Here is a 25392-nt window from a genome sequence, read left to right as displayed (position 1 = left end):
CTCACAGAAGTCTGCACTCCTATGGAAAGTTTTATTCATAAATGCTAAAAATCTAGATAAATCCATGCATTATAACGTATTTTAATGTTCTTAACCCGATGCAAAATTAAGGTTGCACTTGCACACACACACTATATATATATATATATATATATATATATATATATATATTCACCTTCGTTTCCCCAAGGGGGATTCCCCACGCACTCACGGACAGAAGCCAAACTTAGCCAGTAGAGTTTTCAGTTGTATTCCATTTAATCCATTAATTCACAGCGTGCCAATTCAAGTAAAAGGACTCTACGCGTTTCACCTCCCCTGAGGCTTGTTCACGAGATTTACCAATGATACACAGGCTTTTTTTTCCCTTTTTTTAAATGAATGAAAAAACATAAAAAAACGTGAAGTGACATCACATCCTGTTTTAGTGCAGCAAGGGATTATGGTCTTAGTAGTTTGTAATCCTATTTGTCACATGTTTAACTAACAGTGTATCCACACAATTTATAAACAATTTTGACGCAAACAATTCGCAATTGAAGTTGATCAGGTTGACTTTGATTTAGTCATGCAGTCAATTGTTGGACTCTTAAGGTTTAACAATGATTATAACCCTCCAGTGGGTCAATATGAATCAAAACCATGGATTATATTCACAATTGTTATCTATGGGGCCCTCCAGTGTGCCTGACCTGAATCTAATATTTTGATATGTCGGAATGCAATTATGTGGCAATCAAACCTTGAATTCATTTTACAATGTGACGTGCTGCCTAGTGACACCCCAAATTAACAAAAACCAATTAGGTGAAAGTAATCATCCAAAAAACCTAAGATTTTAAAATACAGGAGGCCAAAGTTCATGTCCCTTATCATTCTATGACCTTATCCATGATAATGAAAGTTTATAGGTGATAATGGAGTTCTTCATCCTGATTTAACCCATGAGGAGTCAGAGTCCTGAAATTTAAGATGTGCTTCGACTCTTTCTGCCTGAGAGTTCTCTCACGGTCACCTCCTCTGGGATGCATTCCCACCGCTTCAACAGCGTAAAATTTAAGTTCTTTCCAGTTGCCATGATGTTCTTTTTCCATGTGCTTGGCCACCGCATTACTTCTGTCGTTGTTTATCGTGGCCCTCACATGCTCCAATATACGTTTTTTTAACTCGCACTTTGTGCTTCCCACGTACTTCAGAGAACAGGGACACTCAATGATGTAAACGACAAATTGACTTTTACAGTTAATCAATTGCTGGATTTTCCACATTCGTTTGTTTGCCATTTTGATTTCCTTCATATTTTGAGCAATTGTACAGAACTTGCAGCACGTGCATTTGAAAAAACCGATAGGTTTTAGCCAGTTCATCTGTTTTTTTTGGCCCAAAAAATGACTATGAACCAATTGGTCTTTGAGATTCTTTGACCGCCTGTATGTGATATTCGGGTGATCCCCCACAATACTTGAAGTTGTTTGATCCATTTTTAAAATGTGCCAGTTCTTACGCAGTATTTTAATCAATTGTGGGTTGTCAGTGGAATGAGTGGTTATAAATCTTATTTGATTTTCATCCTGTTTCTCTTTTTCTTTTTCTTTCAACAAATCAATTCTCTTGATGCTCATGGTTCTCTTTAAGGACTCCTGGATTGATTTCTCACTGTAATTTCTTTTCTTGAAGCGTGTGATTGCCTGGTTGCGATGTTTTGACCATTCTTCTTCCTTTGAGCATATTCTCTTAATTCTGAGAAACTCCCCGTAGGGGATGTTTTTGATCAAGCTCTTTTGATGGAATGATTCAGCATGTAGAACTGCATTCGTTGCAGTGTTTTTCCGATGTAATGTTGTGTGAATCATATTCTCAACGATGTAAATTTCAGTATCCAGAAAAACAACTTTTTCTTCACTGATGTGATATGTGAATTTTAAGTTGAATTCAGATGTGTTTAGAATCTCAAAGTATTCAGCAAATTCTTTTTCAGATCCCTCCCAGATAATAAACAAATCGTCTATGTATCTAAACCAAGCAATGGTTTTATTTACATAGACGTCATGTTCGCTGCTCCATGCCCAGCTCTGCTCCCATAGACCCATCGTTAGGCAGGCATATGATGGACTAAAGGAAAATCCCATTGCAGTCCCCTTTGTTTGACGAAAGATTTCCTCACCGAACATAAATGTGTTTTGTTCCAGACATGTCTGTATCATTTGTAATAACATCACATTATGATCAGAGAATTGGATGTTTCTTTCTGAGAGGAAGTGTTTACATGCTTTCAAACCAATGTCGTTTTGGATGTTCGAGTATAGTGATATAACATCCATTGTTATTAGTTTGTAGTTTGTTTGCCAAGGTGTGTCCTGTAAATGTCTCAATAGGTCCCCCGTGTCTTGCAAATAGGAACTCAAATTCTTTACATATGGCAACAAAAATACATCTAAGAAGTTAGCCATTGGTTCCAACAACGCTCCTTTCGCCGAGATTATCGGTCTCCCTGGTGGTTGAAGTGGATTTTTATGTATCTTGGGAAGGAAATAAATGGTTGCCATTTTTGGATGTTCCATGGTCAGATATTTCACTTCATCATCATTCAACAAGTTTCGTTTATTCCAAATATTCAGCTTGACATCCAATTCTTCCTTCCATTTTTTTGTTGGGTTTGTTTTTAGTTTCTCATAGTATTCTCTGTTTAGTAATTGTGAGTATGCCTCTTTGATATAAGCATCTTTTTCTAGGATGATGATGTTACCCCCTTTATCAGCCATTTTTATTTCAATGGAGTCATCATTTTTGAGTCCAAGCAGGGCTTTACGTTCTTCCAATGAGAGATTGTCTTGTTTTCTCGAGTGGTTTATTTTATAAAGATCTTTTATGACACACTCGTGGAAAAGGTCAATTTTGTTCCCTTGTGGCAATTGTGGATAAAACTTGGATTTGGCTTTTTTGTAACTAGAACCAGCTCCCAACTGGTCGCAATATGATCGTAGCTCACTTTCCTGATGCTCTGGACCTTTATCCAGATCCATTAATGTGATAAATTGTGTCGTATCTTTTGCCTGTAGTCCCATTTCTGGTGTTTCAACAATTTTGTGGTGTGACGCCATTTTAGGATTTTCCGCAAACAGCTTAGCTAATTTGTTTTTCTGGATACTGAAATTTACATCGTTGAGAATATGATTCACACAACATTACATCGGAAAAACACTGCAACGAATGCAGTTCTACATGCTGAATCATTCCATCAAAAGAGCTTGATCAAAAACATCCCCTACGGGGAGTTTCTCAGAATTAAGAGAATATGCTCAAAGGAAGAAGAATGGTCAAAACATCGCAACCAGGCAATCACACGCTTCAAGAAAAGAAATTACAGTGAGAAATCAATCCAGGAGTCCTTAAAGAGAACCATGAGCATCAAGAGAATTGATTTGTTGAAAGAAAAAGAAAAAGAGAAACAGGATGAAAATCAAATAAGATTTATAACCACTCATTCCACTGACAACCCACAATTGATTAAAATACTGCGTAAGAACTGGCACATTTTAAAAATGGATCAAACAACTTCAAGTATTGTGGGGGATCACCCGAATATCACATACAGGCGGTCAAAGAATCTCAAAGACCAATTGGTTCATAGTCATTTTTTGGGCCAAAAAAAACAGATGAACTGGCTAAAACCTATCGGTTTTTTCAAATGCACGTGCTGCAAGGTCTGTACAATTGCTCAAAATATGAAGGAAATCAAAATGGCAAACAAACGAATGTGGAAAATCCAGCAATTGATTAACTGTAAAAGTCAATTTGTCGTTTACATCATTGAGTGTCCCTGTTCTCTGAAGTACGTGGGAAGCACAAAGTGCGAGTTAAAAAAACGTATATTGGAGCATGTGAGGGCCACGATAAACAACGACAGAAGTAATGCGGTGGCCAAGCACATGGAAAAAGAACATCATGGCAACTGGAAAGAACTTAAATTTTACGCTGTTGAAGCGGTGGGAATGCATCCCAGAGGAGGTGACCATGAGAGAACTCTCAGGCAGAAAGAGTCGAAGCACATCTTAAATTTCAGGACTCTGACTCCTCATGGGTTAAATCAGGATGAAGAACTCCATTATCACCTATAAACTTTCATTATCATGGATAAGGTCATAGAATGATAAGGGACATGAACTTTGGCCTCCTGTATTTTAAAATCTTAGGTTTTTTGGATGATTACTTTCACCTAATTGGTTTTTGTTAATTTGGGGTGTCACTAGGCAGCACGTCACATTGTAAAATGAATTCAAGGTTTGATTGCCACAGGATGTGATGTCACTTCACGTTTTTTAATGTTTTTTCATTCATTTAAAAAAAGGGAAAAAAAAGCCTGTGTATCATTGGTAAATCTCGTGAACAAGCCTCAGGGGAGGTGAAACGCGTAGAGTCCTTTTACTTGAATTGGCACGCTGTGAATTAATGGATTAAATGGAATACAACTGAAAACTCTACTGGCTAAGTTTGGCTTCTGTCCGTGAGTGCGTGGGGAATCCCCCTTGGGGAAACGAAGGTGAAATTACAAACGGCTTGGCCCTGCCGTACCTCATCCGCACCGCCATAGAGCGCCTGGAATTCCAAAGTGGGCCGTTTTGCGGAAAAAAAAAAAAAAAAAAAAAAAAAATATATATATATATATATATATATATATATATATATATATATATATATATATATATATATATATATATGCTGTCATGTGAACAAGGAAGTGGAAACTGTCAGAACATGTTATAGCTGTGCCCAAATAAATTGATTTACTTAAGATTCCAGGGAAGCAGGAGTTGGATGGAGTAATATAGATCTTCAAACATTGTGTAGGGAACTTTCAATTCAACACAGGTAACAAACTTGATGTATGTTATTGTAACTTGCATGAATGCCAAATGTACTTATCGAGCTGATTGGTACATTTCCTATTTTAAAATTCAAATAAAATCACATTCCCTCTCTTGAATTAAATGTCAGCATACAATGCTTTATATCATTATCTGAGGAAGCATCTATTTTACCTCGTAAATTCTGTCTTCCTATGCATTATTTTTAATGATGCTGAAAACTAGACATTCTAACCTGCAACCACAGAAGGTTGCACGGACCATATGAAGGTAAAACGACTCAGGATCAGACAAAGATAATACCCACTTGCCTGCTCTCATTCTTTCTACAGAACCAAGATAAGGATGTATACATTTGTTGAACCTTATGCCTCCATAGAAAACGACATGAAAATATTCTTAAAAGTGGGAATCAAATTAATAATATTTCTCTATAACCTTTAAGCTAGATTTCTTACCAATCTTAATCATATACTGTAGTGGGACTTCTCTTTTAGATGCATAGCAATTTCCTAGTTTTTTTCCCTTCTGACCATAAACTCTTAGGGCCGAATTACAAGTCTGGTGATCCGAAGACCAGCAGACTCATGGTGTTGCGGCAGTGGTGGTCTAGCCACCGCCGTACCGGCGGCCCGACCGCCCTATTACGAGTTGGGCAGTAAGATCTTAATTGGACCGCTGACTCTGCCAGGGAACCTCCGTTCCCTGGTGGTGGCGCAGCGGTCTGGGCCATTGTAAGACGCAGATGGTGCCGCTGCGGCACCGCCAGGATATTATAAGTCTCAGGGTCGACAGCGTTTTTATGGAGGTCTTTCTCTGGGTGCTTTTGCACATCAGAAAATAAGCTAGATAGAAGCCTAAACTATGGTCTCAGGATTAATAAATGTTATTAATAAGCCTCATGAGGAAGCCATGCTCAGAATCTTCGTGTCTTTGCAACTTTCAAGGTATTTTGCTTGAGTCTTTTCTGTGGAGCAATTCTTAGCCTAACTGTCTATTGCAGTATTTCTCAAAATGTGGTCGGTCGCAAGATATTTTTTTGGGTTGGATCCCGAAAGTCAGAGCAATAACTAAAGATTTTTTTTTAATTTTTTTTTAAAGATTTTATTATATTTTTCACACCCAAGGCCTTACAGACCAACATTACACATATGACCAGCAGACGAGGAATCCCCCCTCTAAATACACATCAGGAGAAATCCGTTCCACTGCATGTCAACCCTACGTCCCCCACCCGCCGCCCCCTCTACCCCCACCCCCCCAGTCAGTGTGCCCGCAGTAAATCCTCAGCAGCCACCTTCCATCTGGCCCTAAGGCCTAAGACATCCCCGCTCCGGGCAAACGGGCGAACCCCTGCTAGCAGTCAGCCCGAGAGAGAGGACCCCGCCGTGGCCTCCCTCCGCAGCCCTGTTCCCACCTGCGCTCTTCAACCGCCGCCCAGGTAGAATGCAGAGAGCAAGTCCTCCATGAGTGTAACTAAGTGACCCCGTCCGGCATGCCCTCCCCGGCAGCCCCCACCGACCCCGTCCCAGGTTCCACTCCCCCATCCACGTCTACAGAATCCCCATCCTCCACAACCTCCCCATTCCTCGTCTCCCAGGAGCGCAGCTCTTCCACCAACACCTCCCACGCCCTCGCCACATCCAGCGCCTTCTCATTAGCGGTCCGCCTGGCCATCTGATGCCGAAGCGTCCCTTCGCTTCCCGCCCAGGCCAGGAAACTCCCCCTCCATCTCCGAAAACTCGGGCCGGACTTGGCCTTCCAATGTAGAGTAAGCTCCCGCTTCGCTAGTATCAGCCCCAAATCGCAAAACTTGCTTGTGACCTTAGTGCGGGGGGGGTGCGGAAACCACAACAAAAGACAAGTCCCCATCTCCACCTCCAACTCACGGTCAGTCACCTGATTCAGACACGCCACCACATCCGCCCAGTACGAGCCCAGGCCCCGGCAGGACCAGAACATGTGACCAAAATCAGCCCCTTCTACTCCGCATCGAGGGCATGGCGACTGAGAGCCTCCAAAATACCGCAGGATTTTGACCGGGGTGAGGTAAGCCCTATGAAGGGTGTAAAATTGGATCAACTGGAATCTAGCGTTGCGCGTGCTCTTCCAGGCCCGCCGTAAAAGCTGTGCCCAAGTCGTCTCCGGAGTGGGCCTGCCAAGATCCCCCTCCCATTTACCCCGCAGGACTTCCAAGGGCGCCAGCCTCTCCGTGGACAACCGTCTATACAGACAAGTAATAGCCTTAACCGTACCCGCCGCCATAGTGACGTATTGACATCCCTGGGAAATTGGGGGTTCCGACAGCCCCATCCCCCAGTGCTTCTGGATCCCACGCACCAAGGCAGCATGCAAAAGGTAGTCCCCCCGCGGCAGGTCATATGCCCCCTGCAGGTCCTGAAACGACAGCAAGACGCCATCTCCGTATACGTCCCCCATCATATGCACCCCGCACTCCTCCCAGTGAGCCAGAGCCGACCAGTCCCCGCCGTGCGGGAGGGCCGTGCACATGCCCAACGGTATCTCCGGGGCATACGGCCGAGCAAACCCTGCCCGTTTCTGACTACGGATCCAGCACAGCCGAAGCGTGCGTTCCTCGAGGGTAAGCTGATCCAATCTGAGCCGTTGCCGGAGCACAATGAACGACAATACATGGCGCGGAATGACCCTATCCTGCGGACCCTCTGGGCCCCGAAACTCACGTGCCACGGCCTGCGTCAGCCACTGCAGCTGCGCCGCCAAATAGTACCATTCAAAATCGGGGGCTGCCAGCCCGCCCGCCTCCCGTGGCCTCAACAGCGTCGACATCGCCACTCGTCGCCTCCCAGTTCCCCAAATGAACCCTGTCATTAAGGACCGAAGCATCTGGAAAAAGGCGGCCGGAATCCAGATCGGCAAAGTACGGAAATAGTAGAGTAGGCGCGGTAGCGCTATCATCTTCAACAGCGCCAGTCGCCCAGCAACCGATAGGGGAAGGGTGCGCCAGAACGCCATACTACCCCGAAGCCCCCTCAGCGCGCCCCCCCACATTCCCCTCAAAAAGATCATTGGGGGTGTGGAATATACGGACGCCCAGGTACGGCAAACAGCCAGGCTCCCACCGCAGGTCATCCAGCGCCAAAGGCTGCCGCGCTCCCAGCGACAGAGGAAACAGACAGGTCTTAGTCCAATTCACCCGCAACCCCGACAAGCGACCAAATTCCTCCAGCAAAGTCCGAGCACCCCGGAGGGAATCCCCCGTATCAGCCAGATACAACAGGAGGTCATCCGCATACAACGATATGTGTTGCAGTTCCTCGCGCCACCAAACCCCCCCGTAGTACTGCCCTTGCCGGGCGCGGGCCGCCAAAGGCTCCACGGCCAGCGCGAACAACAGCGGGGAGAGAGAGCAACCCTGGCGTGTGCCCCTCCCCACCAAGCACGCCGCTGAGATAGTACGTCCCGTACAGACCCTAGCCGTAGCGGAGCTATACAACAGCTCGGTCCCGCGCACACAATTATCACCGAGGCCAAATTCCCGCAGAACCCGGAACAAATACGGCCACTCCACACTATCGAACGCCTTTTCAATGTCGACCGATAACACCGCGGCCTCCGATCTCCCCTCCCCCTCGTCTCCCATTATCCGCACCAACCGCCGAATGCACGTCGCAGTGTTCCTAGTCGGGATGAACCCCGATTGATCCAAATGAACCAAGGAGCGCATATGACCCAACAATCGCGTGGCCAAGATCTTACTAAGAATCTTGTAATCAACCGAGAGCATGGAAAGCGGCCGGTATGCCGCCATGGAGGTAGGAACCCCACCCTTTTTCAACAATGGGACTAAAATCGCCTCTCTCATGGTGGCCGGAAGCCGTCCCAGACCCCACGCCTCCCGATATACCGCCTGTAGCCGCGGCGCCAGAGTGTCCAAATACGCAGCGTAGAACTCCACCGGGAGGCCGTCAGCCCCAGGAGTCTTCTTCCGCGCCATGTGCTTGACCGCCGCTCTAATTTCGTCCAGAGAGATCTCCGACCCCAGAGCAGAACCCTGTTCCGGGTCTAGGCGGGGCAACCCCACAGCCTCCAAGTAATCGGCCAACCCATCCGGTAGACCCTGCATCCTACTCTGGTACAGCAGGGAATAGTAACCCAAAAACAAGTCATTAATCTCCTTTTGCGAGTGGACTAGGTTCCCCGTCGGCGCAGCCAACGACACCACCGGGGAGCCCCGAGCCGCCGGATGAGCCAGCCAGGCCAAAAGCGTCCCCACCTTGTCATGCTCCGCTTGTGCCCGCACCATATATTCCTTGTGATCATAGCAGCGGAGCCGCTCGACCTGCAGGGCTACCTCCTCCCGCGCCGCCAGCAGCTCTCCACGGGTACCCTCAGACGCGTGTTCTTTCAACTCCGCCTGGCGCAATCGCGTCTCCGCCCGATCGACATCACGTAGCAGCACCTTGCGCGTCCCAGTCACAGACGAAATGCAAATCCCTCTCACTACCGCCTTGAGTGCATCCCACTCGTGCGCTCTACTCGTCGCCGTCCCTGAGTTACCCTGAAAGTAGCGCTCCACGCCATCCCCCAGCTCCGCATGAAACACGGGGTCCTCCAGCAGCGCCAGATTCAAACGCCACGTCGGGATCGCCGGCCGCTGCCGCGACCAAAGTATCGTGATCAAGCACGGATTGTGATCCGAGAGCGTCTTTGCCAGGTACTCACTATAGGACGTGAGCTCTAGGGCCCCCGGGGTACACAAGAAACCATCCAGTCGAACATGCAAGTCATGTGGTACCGAGTAAAAGGAGTAATCCCTATCTAAAGGGTGGTGCGCGCGCCAGGCATCCACTAGGCCCCACGCCTCCTGCCAATCCCGTCGCACCTTAGCCACTCTGCGCACCCCGGACTGAGCCAGCGGGGGTGAGAGCGATCCAATTCCACATCCATTACGGAACCCGGTACCCGCTAAGTACGCCGCCAGCTTCCCAGAAAGCCGCGCAAAAAATGCAGATTGCTCAGAATTCAGGGCATAGACACTGCAAAACGTCACATCCCTACCATCCAGCCGGCCAGCCACCAACACAAACCTCCCCTCAGGGTCTATCAGCGTGGTCAGGGGTTGGAAAGGAACCCCAGCTCGTACCCAAATTAAGGTCCCCCTAGCAAAGGCTGAGAATGTGGTGTAGAACAATTGACCCCTCCACCTCCGTTGTAGCGCCCGCCCCTCCTCCTGATCAATATGTGTCTCCTGCAGGAAGGCCACCTGGATCCCCCTACGGACTAGATAAGCATGAACCTTATAACGTTTCCTCATGGAGTTCAACCCGCGCACATTCCATGTGACGCAGCGTAACTCAAGGCGGGTCGCCATACCGAAAAATACAACTGAGCACTATCCAACCCGGCCTAGCGGACACACTGACATATCCCCCCCCTGCAAAACATCCCCAACAAACCCCCACCCCACCCTTCCCCAGAACAGGCTCTAAACCATAGTTACCCATCCAAACACTGTCCCAACGATGAAAGTCCCCCTGGTAGCTACCAGGGACTCACAGTAGGTGTGAGGTAAGAGGGGTGACCTAGCGCCAGCACAAGCCGGACCGCGATCCCACCAGCCCACCAGATGTGTCAGGCCTCAATCACAACATTCCCCTCCACCCGGCAGCGCACCGACCCAGGCGGCCCCCCGGACCACAAGACCCCCACCCGGCCCTCCAGCAGCAGGACCCCCGACATCACCCACTGCGCCAACCTCATCGTGTCAACCTGAATCACAACCCATAAAGAAGGCAATAGTGTCACCCATCCAAAAGGCCATCGGCAGTTCCGGGAGTCACCCCCGACAGGAGTGCGACAGTCTCCCCAGCGTCCTCCGACCCCTGCGAGTCCGCCCCCGAGGACGTACGCAGGGAGCCCGAACCCACCGGTGACGCCGCCGCTCCAGAAATAGCAGAGACTGCCTGCAGGGCCGCCCGCCTCTCCACCTCCGTCTGAGAAGCAGGCGGCGATCGTCCACTCCTGGCGCGTTGCCTATTGCGGCGGCCTCGGCGTAGCCGCTGCCCAGCCCCCACCTCTGGGGCTCGCCGGCCAGGGCCACCCCCGCCGGCGCGGTGCCGCTCCAGCCACTGCCAGGCATCATCCGGCGAATCAAAGAACGTCGAAGTCCCATCCACCATCACCTTCAAACGGGCCGGAAAGTACAGAGCATACTGGAGCCCCACCTCTCGGAGGGCCTTCTTAACTGCCATGAAGGAGTAGCGGCTCCGCTGGACCTCCTGGGAGTAGTCAGGATAAAGAGAGACCGCAGCATTATCCACTTTGTACGGGCCTGACGCCCGGGCATTCCGCAGTATAAGGTCACGATCCCTGTAGTGCAGCAGGCGTGCCACCACTGGCCTAGGGGGGCGGCCCGCCGCCGGAGGGCGAAACGGCACCCGGTGGGCCCTCTCCAAGGTGTAGAACTGCGACAGGCCTTCGCGCGCCACCACTTCTCGCACCCACTTCTCCAGGAACTCGACCATATCGTCCCCTTCAATTCTCTCGGGAAGGCCCACCACTCGGATGTTGTTGCGTCGATTGCGCCCTTCCGCCTCCTCAGCCCTCTTCTCCAACAGCTGCACCCTGTGCTCCAAGCCACTCAGTGAGGTCTCCGTCGCCCTCTGGGCAGGCTCCAGCATCTCCAACTTGTGTTCCGCGGTTGTGACGCGGTCAACCAATTTGGCATGATCGGCACGCAGAAATCCAAGACTTGTGGACACTTGCGCAATGTCACGGCCCAAAGCCTCCCGCGTGTCCGATATGGCCTTTAGAATTTGATCCAGCTGCTGCTGTTGGAGTCCCGCCGCCGAGGCGCCATCCGTGCCCGGGGCCTGAGAGTCAGGCGGGCCCTCCCGGTGCTCAGCCGGAGCCCCTCCTGGGCCCCGTCGCGGCTTTCCCATATTCGGGCCTCGGCTATGGTCCAGCCCCGATCTCCTCGACCAGCGGCAAAAGTCCCAGGAGCCCCCCGGACCCACAGCACCAGGACCAGGAAGGGCAAATCCACGTCCGCCGCACTCGGGGCAGGGGCGACCACCGTGGTTTCAGCAAGGCAGAAGGGGATCAGCCCCCGATCACGTGCACCCCGAGGGGAGGCCGGTAAGTAGGAGTCCTGCACTCCAGCGCCGCCAGGGGACCACACAGCCCCGAGTCCAATCCACCAAGTGAAGGCTCCCCCCGCTGCCCAGGAAGCACAGGTCCAGCACGCCCAACACCAACACCAGCAAGGGCACAGCACCCACCGTCACAAAGGGCCACGAGGCAGGGGGCACCAACGGGCCAGCCCACGCCAGCCCTCCCGTGGACCGACGATCACGCACGCCAGCACTCGGAGGGGCGAGGCCCCCTCAGCACCACAGGGCCGCCCATCGCCCCCAGGGCCCTCCGTCTCCGCCGCGGGTCACAATCCACCGCCAGCGCCCCAAAGAGGCGCGTTCCCGCTCACCCGCGATCTCGCCGGCACCAGCTCCACGGGTCCCGCGGCGGCGCCCCAGGCTCCAGAAGTTCCGCCGCTGCCCCCTGGCCGCTCACAGGTCACTCTCCTCCGCCGGGATTGGCTCCGCTCCGCCCGCACAGCTCAGGGCCAGCAAGCCACAGCACGGTCCGCAAGTCGCCCCCGCCGAGTCCTCCTCCACTTCCGGCGGGGCCGCGCTCCACGCAACTCCGGGGATGAGAGAGCCGCCCCAGGCCGCAAGCAAGATGGCCGGTCCCCACTGGGCCGGGCCAGCGCAGTCTCCGCACCAGGCAGCCCCCGGCGCCGTGGTAAAGGATCCAAGCAGTCAGCCAGCTCCTCTCCGTCCAGGGGAGCCCTCTCCCGGGTCGCAGACACCGCCAGCGAGGGTCACTTCAGGATAAATCGCACGGCCAGCACGGAGCTCAGGGCTCACGCGTCCATGCTCGGCAGCCTCAAAGCCACGCCCCCAGAGCAATAACTAAAGATGCCTTTAAATTCTGTGTTTAACTTGTCAATTTGCCAGTTATTCAAAGATAGAGGTCAAATGCCAGGCTTCTTTATTCTTTTAACATGGGAACTGGAGTTTACTTTTCTTTCTGTGACTGCAAAGTGAGAGGAGTTTTTAAAGTGAATTATGTGACAATGTAGGAAGCTATTTTTTGCAACACACAACAAAATGTAAATACCTCTAAGTGAAGTGTATGCATCCAGTAGTTAAGAAAACAAAAATTAAGCACTTTTTGTAATTCCGAAGTGTGCTGAAAATAGAGATTTTAATAAGATCAAAACAAATCAGGACACTTACTTGGTGATGCACAAATTATGAATATTGAAAGAAACCCAGTTTCCGCAAATTATAATTTGTGTGCTATACAGTTTTATCAGTAAAACTGTATGCGTGTGCAAATTTAGGGGCAAATCCAATGGAAAATGTGCTATCTGTAAATGACTGTGCACCACCACACGATCATGCCATAGTTATATATTTAAAAAAATCACCTGCCTCATGTACATTAAAGGTAGGGGGGCGCGAAAGTGTGCCATGGTTCTAAAGGGTATGGGAACCACTGATCTATTGTATTTCTGTGTTCTATAAATGTCATGTCATTTCATATGCACACCTCATTTAATAATATGCAGTAAAGTAGGTGTTTTCTAGATGTATCTTAGTGAATGTATATAATGGATTTGAATGTTCATTAAGCGTGGCTTGTAGCATTGCAAGTATGCACCTCATTTAACAATATGCAGTAAAGTAGGTATTTCTATATGTATCTTCGTAAATGTATGTAATGGATTTGAATGTTCATTAGGCGTGTCTTGAAACATTGCTAATCCAATCTTGTCAGACCATTAGAAGTAGCTAAATGTGTGTTTCTAAAACCCTAAAAAAAGGTGATTTGTGGGATACGTGCCAGTCCTTCAATTTTCAGAGATCAGACTCTATGTCAGACTGTTTATTTGCTTTAAATTTGCGTCTGGTGGTTGATTTGCTTTAGAGACAGAGCTTATGTTAGTTCTCTTGCAGATTAGGACTTTGACTATTTAGCTAATTTATGATTAACTTATTACTTATGGCCTTCTGCAATGATCGTAAATTTGAATAAACCCAAAGGTTTTGACCTGGAAACATGTCTCCCATAAGTTATTTGGCTAGGCTTTGAATTCAGTCTTGGGAAGACAAACAAAGCCCTACAAAGACTCCAGAAATTCCTGATCGAACCTCTCGACCCTATTATTGATTGGAGCGTCAACACAAGTAAAACATAATTTGTCACACTACAATTAAACTAATACCCGCATTGTTCAAATATTGGCATGCCACGATATTGATAGTTTCGTTAATGGTAAAAAGTGAAAAACAAACTTACCCCTGATCGAAATAGTACTGGAATGATCCGGCAATCTTGAGATCAAGCCGACAATGCTTGTCCGAGTCATCTTCCCTTTCTGTTGGATTGTGCCAATGTAGTGATCGAAATTTATGACGATTAAATGATTCTCCTTGAGATGGGTAGTTGGTAAAAACAGTAATTTCTTTTCCTTGTAAAGTTGGACCAAGGCGGAATTGCAGCTCAAAACCTTAAAGAAGAAAAACTGAAGTAAACACCATTTGTGGAAAACAAATAAAATTTTCACCCCAACGAAATTGGTACGTTTCGTATAATACAGAAAGTGCATCCAGAAGTATTTATTGTTGCAAAAAATATTCCATTTAAAAATAAGAAATTGCCACCATGCTATAATGTTGGCTATCAATCTAGAAAGCATTATGACATCGTTTCAGAGCCTAAGGCGAGAGCCCATGAGGAGGTTGAAGTGCAATCATCTCACTATTAACGGCCTCTAAAATGTTCATTAGTAGTAAGGATATATATAACATGCTTTTTGTTATCAGTAGTAGTATGGGAAATTCGTTCTGATGATTTAGTGTTAGAAACATAACAACTGTCGGCTTATCCTAATGTACTTTAAGCACTGGTGCTTGACGTGTTGTCGTGTGACAATATAAGTATCTTGAAAGGAACTACCACATGAGTTTTAGACAAGATCGGTGAGTGGCATTCTGATGGAACATTATTACAGCAGGAGCATTGAAAAGCAAGCATTTATTACCATTTATAGTCCTCATCAAAAGCATTCGATTTATTGATAAATGGTCTTCATGTTCCAATTTTGGGTTATGTAATCAATTATGTATCGAGGGTAAAGGCCAGTTATCTCGGTGATAGTGCCCATCTACCAAGACACCAACGCTATTAAAACATGCTAGGGGAAGCCTGGGAGAAATGCTTATAAGAAAATGTGATGCCGTCTCTCCCTGTTGTGGTTCCAGCAGTAGCACACTGTTTGAGGATACCCCCCCCCCCCCCGCATGACCCCTTCTCAACGTTGGATGACCTGCACAAGGTTTGAGGACAAATGTAACACGTTTTCCTATTACAGCAACCTCAGACAGAAAAAACGAAAGAATGGTCAGTAATCACATCCCAGCCGGCGGTAAAGAAAACGCAAGCCATCTGTATACCTCCAAGCTGTTTAATCAAAGCTTCTTTCCTTAGACTATCCCTTGACCAACTCAATACTACTCTTAACTCAATCATACTACGTCAGAAGAGCACTTTCTCTCACACAAACACAAGCAGGAACAACATGGAATGCCAGTCACTTCGGTCAATCACATAGAGTCACTTCCGACAATGACCTGTATTTCATCCTTTTAGCGGACTTGGAGGGTCTGTGATATCCATCCAACGCCGACACAGAAACTGATGACATCATTTACATTGACGGTTTCCTTCACAGCTCACGTGTCCCATAGTGGATCACTGGCTTTACTAGCACATGAATTTCCAACATCCAGCTTCCAACCCACAGTCCAACAGATACAAATAAAGAACATATTCACTTGACTGGCAACCTTGCAAATTCCTACATGCTAGAAAATGTGAGATCGCTCTCCAGTGATTTGCAACTTATCACTAACTCAAGCAAGCAAGGAGAATAGGCCCTTGTCTGCTGTTCACACAGTAAAATAGAGCCATAATTGGTGTGCTGCTCTAAAACCCATGGCACTCTGTGCCACTGCACCGACTGAACCATTAATAGCTGCACCATGTACAATTGTAGAATGAGCTGCCTACAAATATGGTGCCTATATAAAAAAAAGAAAAATATCTGTATTGCACAGCAGCTAGAGTCCACTGTCAAAGTAAAAAAACTGACAAAATTGATTCTCACTGGAAAAGGAACAAGGCAAGTGTTTCAGAAGAATTGACAGAGCTGCGTGTTTGCTTTGGACATACTTTTGATACAACATCGCTTGCAGTTCATTTTGATCAAATGTTGCCTATTAAACACTTTTGAGCAAAGTCTTCAATAGTTCCTTTCCAGATGAAGGTAACGAAGCTTCTCAGTGCACCTACATAATATTTTGTAAATATACTTTATATAGGTTTCATAATGTAGGGCTGTATGCTCAGTTCATGGAATCTGCCCTTACTGTGAAAATTAAAACCAAATAAAAACAGTAATCATAAATAGAAACAAAAATTACCACGACAAAGGTTTGACCACTTATGGTTTTTTTGGTCAATCTGGAGACTCCCTTAAGTACGTCTCGTGCTCAGATAATTTCGGAGTTGAACAGTATACCTTCTGAGACTAAAAACCGATCCCATCGCTCCCTTAATAACTTTGCCCAAATTGGTGCCTTATTCATTGTTCCCTCCAACAAATACGAAGCTAAATTTTAGTGAAAGGGTAAGGGATAAGATTTTCGTTGAACACTTTTTGATGCAATCCTAACTTTTTACCCTGTCAATTTGCGTAAAGGCCTGGATGAGGAAAAGTGGTGATGATTCTATAACATGAAAGTACTTACCAGTGTCTATGTAATACTGTATATCCTTTGTCCACTGGCCAAAACAATATCTAAAAGATCGGTTAGAACCCATGGAGGAACTAAGAAGGCATGGGGAGGCTTTTATTACTGAACGACAAGGGAACAACACATTTTCCAAAAGACCAGTCATAGTCTTACCAAATGACTCTTTGATAACAAACTCAGCTGGAGATTTAACCTGTATGGAGTTTACCGCAATGGAAATTAACTGCAGTTTCAAATGTTAGATTTCCCCTTACACATTGTTGTAAGGTGTGTAAAAAACTTTTTGGGCAAAGCAATAATCGAACATTTATCACTCATTTCAATCGCCACTTTGACGACTTACATTTACTGGCTGGCCATTCATTTTACTTAAAATTAATACAATACATAATTGAATGACATTCCTTTTGAAACATTACCTTTAAAGAATGTTAAATTTTGCTAGAGTAAAAACATAAATCGTCAACTAATGCAAAGAAAATGGTTAGCAAAACATACAAAGCTGCAACTCTTTCACAATATTTTCGCCTAAAAATACAATTTCCCCTAAAAATACAATTTCTTTGTGACATCATAAGGCCACCACGAGCAACAAAAAGGATGTTCTGTTTGCATTACCATGTGCACCATCTACAGAGAGTGACACCACAGCATCTATGCACGCCAATCCAGTCATATGGACGCATGCCCATCCTAAAATGAACCATGATACCATTTAGCAAGGGGGAAGAGGTAATGTCTCTTCAAGCTAGAGGAAAAGTCACTTCACTGTTAATCTGAAGTAGAAAAGCAGAAAATGTAAAGCCTAAGGCCACTTCTTGGCCACTGCCCCACTCTTAAAGTACTAATGCAACAGGTTACTGCCAGTGTTTTTGAACTTCATCTACACCAACATTAAAGGTCCAACAAGTTCCAAGAATGATATGCTCTTACACAGCCCATACAAAACACCAAACACACTGTGTCAATAGAAAGTACTAAAGTTCAGGAGGGAATACAAATTTATAGTGTACCTCCCCTCAAACAATAAATAGGTGTGCACAAATTAGCCTAACTCCAACATAGCAAGACCTTTAAGAATTGTCTTCATGATAATATGGGAAGTACAGAACAGAAAACTCTGTTCAATCAATTCGACAAATATTGAATTCACATCATATCCAGAATATCTACTTCCAACATGTTGTCAGCGTAAGTATATACAGGTATGCATAGATTTACTATTTTCAACTCCACAGCAATATACCTTGATGCACCACATAATCTCAAGCTAGAAAGGTAAATCTATAGTTGCAGTAATATATGCATCTTGACGACTTGTTGGTAGGTAGTCTATATTTTGGACAGAAGATTATTGCAGGTCATTAATAATAACATAATATTCTGACATACAACTGAGAAAACATAACAATGGAGCGCTAAGCGTTTGGGGCTAGACAGGCGCTTTTGGAAGGTTAAGTGTGCCCTTTTTGCTGTTCCCTCCTGCTTGTACACTGGTTTTGCAGACAGCCTGACTGCTTCCCAGGGAAACATTTCACAACTGTCTAGTTTTATAAACGTATGAACATGGAGGCGCAAGCAGAGACAAGACAGAAGGTCAACTGAAGCTGTTGGAGGAGGTATTATTTGCTGCACTTGTTGCATATGTTGTCCTCTGTGCTCATGCCTGGGTTTTTATGACCTATTTTCACGATTTATTTGCAGCCCGAATTAATGTCGGGTGTGGGGAGGGAATTGGATGACGCAGGGCAGTGAATGCCTAGACAGCTGAATGCAGACAGAGATGGCTGCTGAAATCCAGATACAAAGCTAGGTTTCCACTAAAAGACACTGCACTAGATCAATGTTTGTAGAATTTTAGGTGGATGCTCTAATTACTAAACGTTGTGGCGAAAAGAGAGACAGCATGTATATAGTAGGACTATGGGGTATGCGACTTATTACAGTGCGCCATCTTAGAATAAATGTTATTCCGAGAACAGGGACACCATAGAAAAGTATCACAGGAAAAAGGAAATGTTCTACGTTTAGGCAAAAGGTACTGAATCCCAGAGAAAGGTGAAGAACGTTAAGAGGGTGCATGGAGGCTGGAAGCATCGGAAAGGAGAAAACTTGCATTGTTATTGTTATTAAAACTTTGCACCAAAATTACCCTTTCTAATGGGTGAGGAGGGGGTTGAATATTAAGGCTGCGTGACAGCCTTTGGCAATGTATTTAGAAAGCAAAAGCAGACTTGGAAATCGTGTAAAAGGCCCAGACTGTGATCATAGAAGCGGCTTAGAACACCGAGAAGGTGGAAATTACAGTTGTGGACTGGGCAGCAGAGTCTCCGATTAGGAGACAAGATTCACCCTTAGAGGAAGTTTAAGTGGGGAACATAGTGGGAGGTGCTGAGAGTCTGTGCACCACACCCTTCAAGGCAATTCCGACGGCACTAAGATTACTTGGGCTCAGTCTTGACAAATCTTTCTCAGAACCTGAAGAATCAAGGGGATAGGAGGGAACACATAGGGAAGAGGAAATGTCCACTTCAACCAGAACACGCCCCCCTACAGCTCCTTGAACCGGTTGCTGGAGGGCACAGAACTTTGGCCAGTATGAAATGGAATGGTTGGCAAAGAGATCCACTTAGGACATTCCCTAATAATTGAAGATGCTCGTCACATCCTCTGGGATGAGACGACACTCATGGTTGGCAAGATGATGCCAACTCAGGTAGTCGGTTCCGATGTATTCAGCAAGTCCACCTATGATTCACCACCCACCACATTCTGTAGTTGTGCACAGAGAGCCAGAACCTTAGAGCTTCTCAACAGAGAGGCTGGAACCCTACTCCTTCCTACTTGCTGACATACAACATCACAGTCATATTGTCCCGAAGATCTAGACTGACTTACCACAAAGGGAAGAATGTCTTGAGCACTAGACGAACCAGCCTCAGTTTGAGCAGACTGATGCAGAAACTCTGCTCTTCTGCAGAACAGAGGCCTGTGATCTCCAGTTCTTCCAAGTGGGCCTTCCACCCTAGAGTGGAGGCATCGGTTACTACTGTAGCCATGGATGGAGAGGGTTGGAAGGACAACACCCTGGAAAGGTTCTCTTACACACCCCGCCCGGCAAGCTCCACTGCGATGTCCACAGAGACCACAATGGAGTCTGTAAGGGCCACCTTGTGCTGGAATCACTGCCTGCAGAGAGACCACTGGAAAGCCCTCATATGCCAGCATGCATGTGTAAATAGGAGGATGCAGGAAGCTAGTAGACAGATTAGGCAGGGATACAGAAGACTGGAATCCAAGCACCTTCCAGGAAGTGATGTAGCAAAATATGAATGCCCTGTATCCTATGCCTAAATGGAAAAGCTCGGCCCAAGGAGGTATCCATTACCTGCCTATGAGCAGAAGATGTTGAGAGGGCTCCAGATGAGATTTGGGCATGTTGATGGAAAAGCCCTGGCTGTGCAGTAAGCATGCTATCTAAGGCATGTGGGACAGCGCTATCTATGGAGTACAGGCCTTCAGAAGCGATGCCAGGTAGGGAAAAACTCGAATCACCGACTACCTTCAGCGGTGCAATGAGGACTCAATACAGAATCCGCGAATGGTGAACACATAAGGGCCCAAGGACTCCTAGTCCAGAAATAAATATTTTAAGAGATCCAACGTCAATGTAGTGATGCGTAGAAATAATCACAGCCAAGAGATACACAGTTGCCATTCGCCAAGAGACCGGGTCCAATTCTTTCGATTTTGGGCTCTCCCACCTCCGCCTTTGTAAGAGGCGTGATTAATTAAGGCGATACTGCCACACACACTGATTATTTCTATTGCAATTGAGTTGGTGGGTGATCATCCACCAACTGTTCTGGTGTATTTATTTCCATGAAAGGTGTGACGCGCGCTGTGCACATCACCTAAGAGTTGCACAGCCTTTTATACATTTGTGATCAACATTATACACGTACTCAGAAGTATTCAAAAGTTCAACCAGTTTATTCATTTTTCAATAGTAATCTATCACGTCAAAGGTACGAGGTTCCATAATTTCATGCATTCTTGCTTGCTCTGGAATTGCCCATCCGGGCCTAATCACAGGCACGTTTGAGAAACTCGAATCCTCCATTTACATTTCAGTTCACCCAATGCATTTCGATCATAATTGATCTTCGTCAGGGGTATCTGCAATAGTTAATAAATAAATATCAGCCCAACAAAAATAGTTCTTATATGGCAGCAATAAATTAACACACCCTCCTGTTAGAACTTCTTGCCTTCAAACAAAACATTTCAGTGTCACCAAAAATTCCCTTCTGTTTATGTGTTTGTACGAATCAACTTCTACCCTTCATTTATCAACCACCACCCATTCACCATTGCCCCATAGCCAAAAACATAAATATAAGTGAAAAGTGCAACATTACCATCATTTCAAATGTATAAAAGGCTGTGCAACTCTTAGGTGATGTGCACAGCGCGCGTCACACCTTTCCTGTGTATTCACACATGTGCGTCCGGGACGGGGCACAATGAGAGTGCATGCACGCCAAACTTGAGAAAAAATGGCAGTGGAAAAGGAATTTTGAATCGAGCATGGGTGTGCTTCAGGATATTTTCTGAGTATTTATTTCCATGCCATGTCTCTTTTTGAAAATAGCACTCCATGCACCTTCAAATTCAAGAACTGGAATGCATAGTAGATAAAACTGCAGAAAGTCGTAGTTCTCATTTGTCTGAAGATAAGGTGTCAGACATGTTTGCCTAGCAATATGGTAGTCCTAACAAAATATCAGGATTGCTAAGACCTCGGCTCTACAGTAAGTAGACCCTTTTTTTTTTTTTAACAAATTTCTTTTTTGGTTTTAGCACAAGTAGAAAAAGAAACAAAAAACCATAATAGTGACAATTCGGATGTGCCACTTACAAACTATACCACATTAAACAGAATAACAAATGTAAGCAGTGAAGTCACAATAATAATAATCCACATTTGTAAAGCGCGAACAATCACAGTTAGGGTTTCTAGGCACTGGGGGCCGTCGGGAAGATTATGCAAGCTATTGCCCAGAGTCACATGGCGCTGGGCTAATCTGCCGCCGGCGCCGGGAATCGAACCCTGATCCCCAGATTCCGGAGTCAGTCGCCCTGGCCGCGGCGCCACACCTCTTCCCTAGCCTAGTCATGTCACGCCCCCAACCTCAGGTGTGGTAGCATGTCATAATGAAGAAGGCCCCTGCATGGACATGGATTGTAGTATGGTGTATCGTGGTAATAGTCCCTGTGGGACCAACAATATGATTGGGAAGGGAACCCAGGAATGTGCGCATGCCAGTACAGGCTGATTGGCACGTGGAGATATATTCTAGGCCAGGGCATGGATTCTGGGGTGTCTTCAGGACCCACGATGAAACCCACACTCCACTGTTGTAAGGGGCAATGTTGGTGTGGCTATATTACCTAAACTATCTGTGGAGTCTGCAGACGGGCATGGTCCCGCCATCTCATGCACTGGAATGACTCATTGTATGAGTTGTAGGATAAAGGGTAGGGTTCATGGTGGATATGCATCATTTTTTGCCTCTAAATTTGCGTTGTAGGTATTCCAGCATCCAACTCCAGCATTCCCCCCTCCAAGTGTACATGCCACTGCGAGGACGTCCAGCGCAGCTTTTTCCCATCTCAGCAATGTGGAGAGCCAACATAGTATATCGGGGGTTGTATGAGCATTCCAGGATATTGTGATTTTCCGTTTGAAGAGTATAATGGCTAGATCAAGGAATCTATGAAAGTACTTATCTTCCTTAGTCTTGGGTCTAAGACCGAACTGGCATGAACCCAGCAAGGGAAGGACCAAGTGCTCCCCCATGGAGGCAGTAATTCTCGGACTTCCCCCAGGCCCGCTGTATCAGCAGGCACTCCCAGACAATGTGGTAAAATACCTGCCTCATATGCTCTACATCTGGGGCATGCAGGTGATGCCGTAGGAAACACGCGCTTGATGCATTTTGGTGTGAGATGTGCCTGATGCAAACAATTAAATTGCATGCAATGGAAGCATGAATTACGTGAAACCTCCTTTACATCTTGTAATGCCCAGATCCAGAGACTGAATTGCATCTCGAGGTCAGCCATCTAACGGTCTTTAGCCCTGTCATCCAACTCGCTGTGGGAAGAGCACAACGGAACATAAAGGGCTGTAATAATTTCTTGTGTGCTTTGGTGTGGCAGGATTGCGTGCAGTGGTGATGTGGTGTAGTGATTGCATGCTGTACGGCGGGATACATCAGGAAATGACCTGCCACAATGCTATAAGTGTCCATAATCTCCTGAAAGCGCATTAGTGCATTTGCCAGGAAAAGATCCCCCATTTGGTCAATCTCTACCTCTCTTCAAGGTGACATGTCATGGTGTTGGGTCACCTCCTGGAGTGCCAGCAACTGCCAAACGGGGATCAGTGGGGAGGATGGGGCCCATTTCCTTGCTCGTATGCATGCCAGCAATGATGTACTATCTTGATCTGATGCGTCTCATGAGGTGGGCGAGCCCTGTGGTCCGACAGCCACATAAATATGTGTGTGTCCATCCGAGGAGCCTGTGAATGGTTGCTCTCCCTGGTCATGGGTCTGTGCCCAGGCAGCGCATCGGCCACTGCAGCTGAGCTGCTTAATTTTTTTAAAACAAATTTTATTAATTTTCAGCATAGTGACAAATAATACAGTTGTACAGCAGATTTAGAGAAGTAATCATAAAAATGAAACAATATGGCAATGTTCATCAGAGAAGACGCTCAAGTAATTCTATGGTCCTCGAAATCCGGTTAACATTTGTTCTTGTCCTCTGAAACCATTATTGTCATCCCTGCTTGGATAGCAGCAAGATTACACTGTGGGAAAAAACTTTGGAACAACCTTACCCCCCCTGCTGACAGTACCTGAACTAAACTAAGTGATAAACAAAGATAAGGAAAAAAGAAAAAAAATGGCAAGACATCCTAATTATACAGTAGAACATGTCCTATGGGCAGCATTGCTGCTGTACGACTTACCTTAATAGGAACCCACAGACAGAGAAATACAGGAAGCTCCACTATGCGCATTTTCCATATGTAGCTGATAGTTTATGTGATCCGGCTTATACATTTCCAGAAGTTAGGACCTCAGCCGCCTTAAAGGATTCCAATATAGCATCCCATTCCATAGATATGTGATTTTTCCATAGACCCTTTTTTTCTTCAGCATGGAAGGCCACACTTTCCGCCAGTCCCTATTTAACTATCTCGTCCCTCCAAGTCTGGAATGTGGGGGCAATTGGGGATTTCCACTTCCTAGTTATGCCCCGTTTGGCTAACAACAAGGCCAGATCCATAAATTTAGCTTGAACTTCGTGACCCTTCCGTCTTTTATACAATCCTAGGATATAAACTTCTGTCCTTTGGTGCTCAATGTCACCCAGTGTCTCTCAGTATTTGTGATATCTCCTCCCGGTACCTCCGCAATTTGCTGCAGGTCTATAACATGTGTAGTAAGTTGGCATCTTGATCGGAACATCTAGGACATAGGGCATCAGTGCCAGGGTATATGGTGTTAATGATGTGTGGCATTAGATAAGCGCGTTGGGTAATCATATATTGAATACATTTGAAATGAGTGTTACGGGACACACGTTTCGGGTATTCCAATATAGTCGTCCATTCCCTGTCCGACAAAGGACGAGCAAGGTCTCTGTCCCATTTACCTCGCAAAGCAACCAGGGGAGACGGTTGGTGCGTGCATATTCCGCGATACAATCAACGGGTAAGGTGGCTACCTGTTCCCATATGATACACCAGGTGGACTAGTTCATTTTTAAGGGGTTCTGTTCCCTGGGGGGGGGGGGTCCACTTTTTCTTGACATGGGCTGTTAAGCTAGCGTGTTTCAAAAATAGTACATCTGATACTCCCCGTTCATTAACAAAATCAGTATGCGAGAGTAACGTTCCACCCCCGAACAAATCGCCCACTGTGTTCACCCCAACTTGTGCCCAAGGATCCAGCTGTCGTGTTGTTAACGTCCTCATGTTCGTAGGGATACCCAATAAAGGGATATTGGGTGCATATGCAGAGGCATCTGCTGTGTATTGGAGCGCACTTTCCAGTAATCCTGTGCTATCCTAAGCAGTATGTTAGATGTAGAAGGGGGCTCGGCACTCAAGCACAGCAAGCGCTGTAGTCTGCCCTGTGCTAACATTTGTGGTGTGTATGCAATTTCAACTGAAATTCGGACAGCCAGCAAGACAACCATTAAATCTGTGCAGCAAGACAGTAGGCATAGAAGTCAGGCGCTCCTATTCCACTCGCGTTCGATGGGAGTTGCAATTTTTTCAAGCTTCGCTGACGTCGGCCTGTACCCAAATTAAACTAGTCAGTAGTGTATTTTGAGTTTGAAAGATAGAGGCTGGAAACCTTACTGGTAAATTAGTAAAGAGATATAGCAGCCGTGGCAGTACCACCATCTTGGAGATCCCGAGTCTGCCTGCAACCGAGATGGGCAGGGACGTCGAGAGCGCAACCTGCGACCACAAAGACCTAATCGCCTTCTGAAGGTTCCCGTCAATAATATCCTGTGTGGTCCGATACACTTGTATGACCAAGTATCGAAAAGTTGAATGGGCTAATTCAATGTGATGG

General features: G+C 46.5%; 1 protein-coding gene across 5 annotated transcripts in view; it reads right to left on the bottom strand.

The window, feature by feature from the left end:
* AGL (amylo-alpha-1,6-glucosidase and 4-alpha-glucanotransferase) overlaps positions 1–25392 on the bottom strand; it is a 453547-nt gene that overhangs the window by 355981 nt on the left and 72174 nt on the right. For all 5 annotated transcript variants that reach the window (XM_085601874.1, XM_085601873.1, XM_085601871.1 and 2 more), the window contains exon 3: positions 14211–14421. In XM_085601874.1, coding sequence (XP_085458000.1) covers positions 14211–14421 — 211 coding nt within the window. The remainder of the gene's footprint in view (positions 1–14210; positions 14422–25392) is intronic.

This window comes from Triturus cristatus, chromosome 4_2 (assembly GCF_964204655.1).
Source record: "Triturus cristatus chromosome 4_2, aTriCri1.1, whole genome shotgun sequence".
In the NCBI taxonomy this organism is placed as follows: Eukaryota; Metazoa; Chordata; class Amphibia; order Caudata; family Salamandridae; genus Triturus; species Triturus cristatus.
The sequence above is the reverse complement of the archived record's forward strand: the minus strand, read 5'-3'. Positions and strand labels throughout refer to the sequence as shown.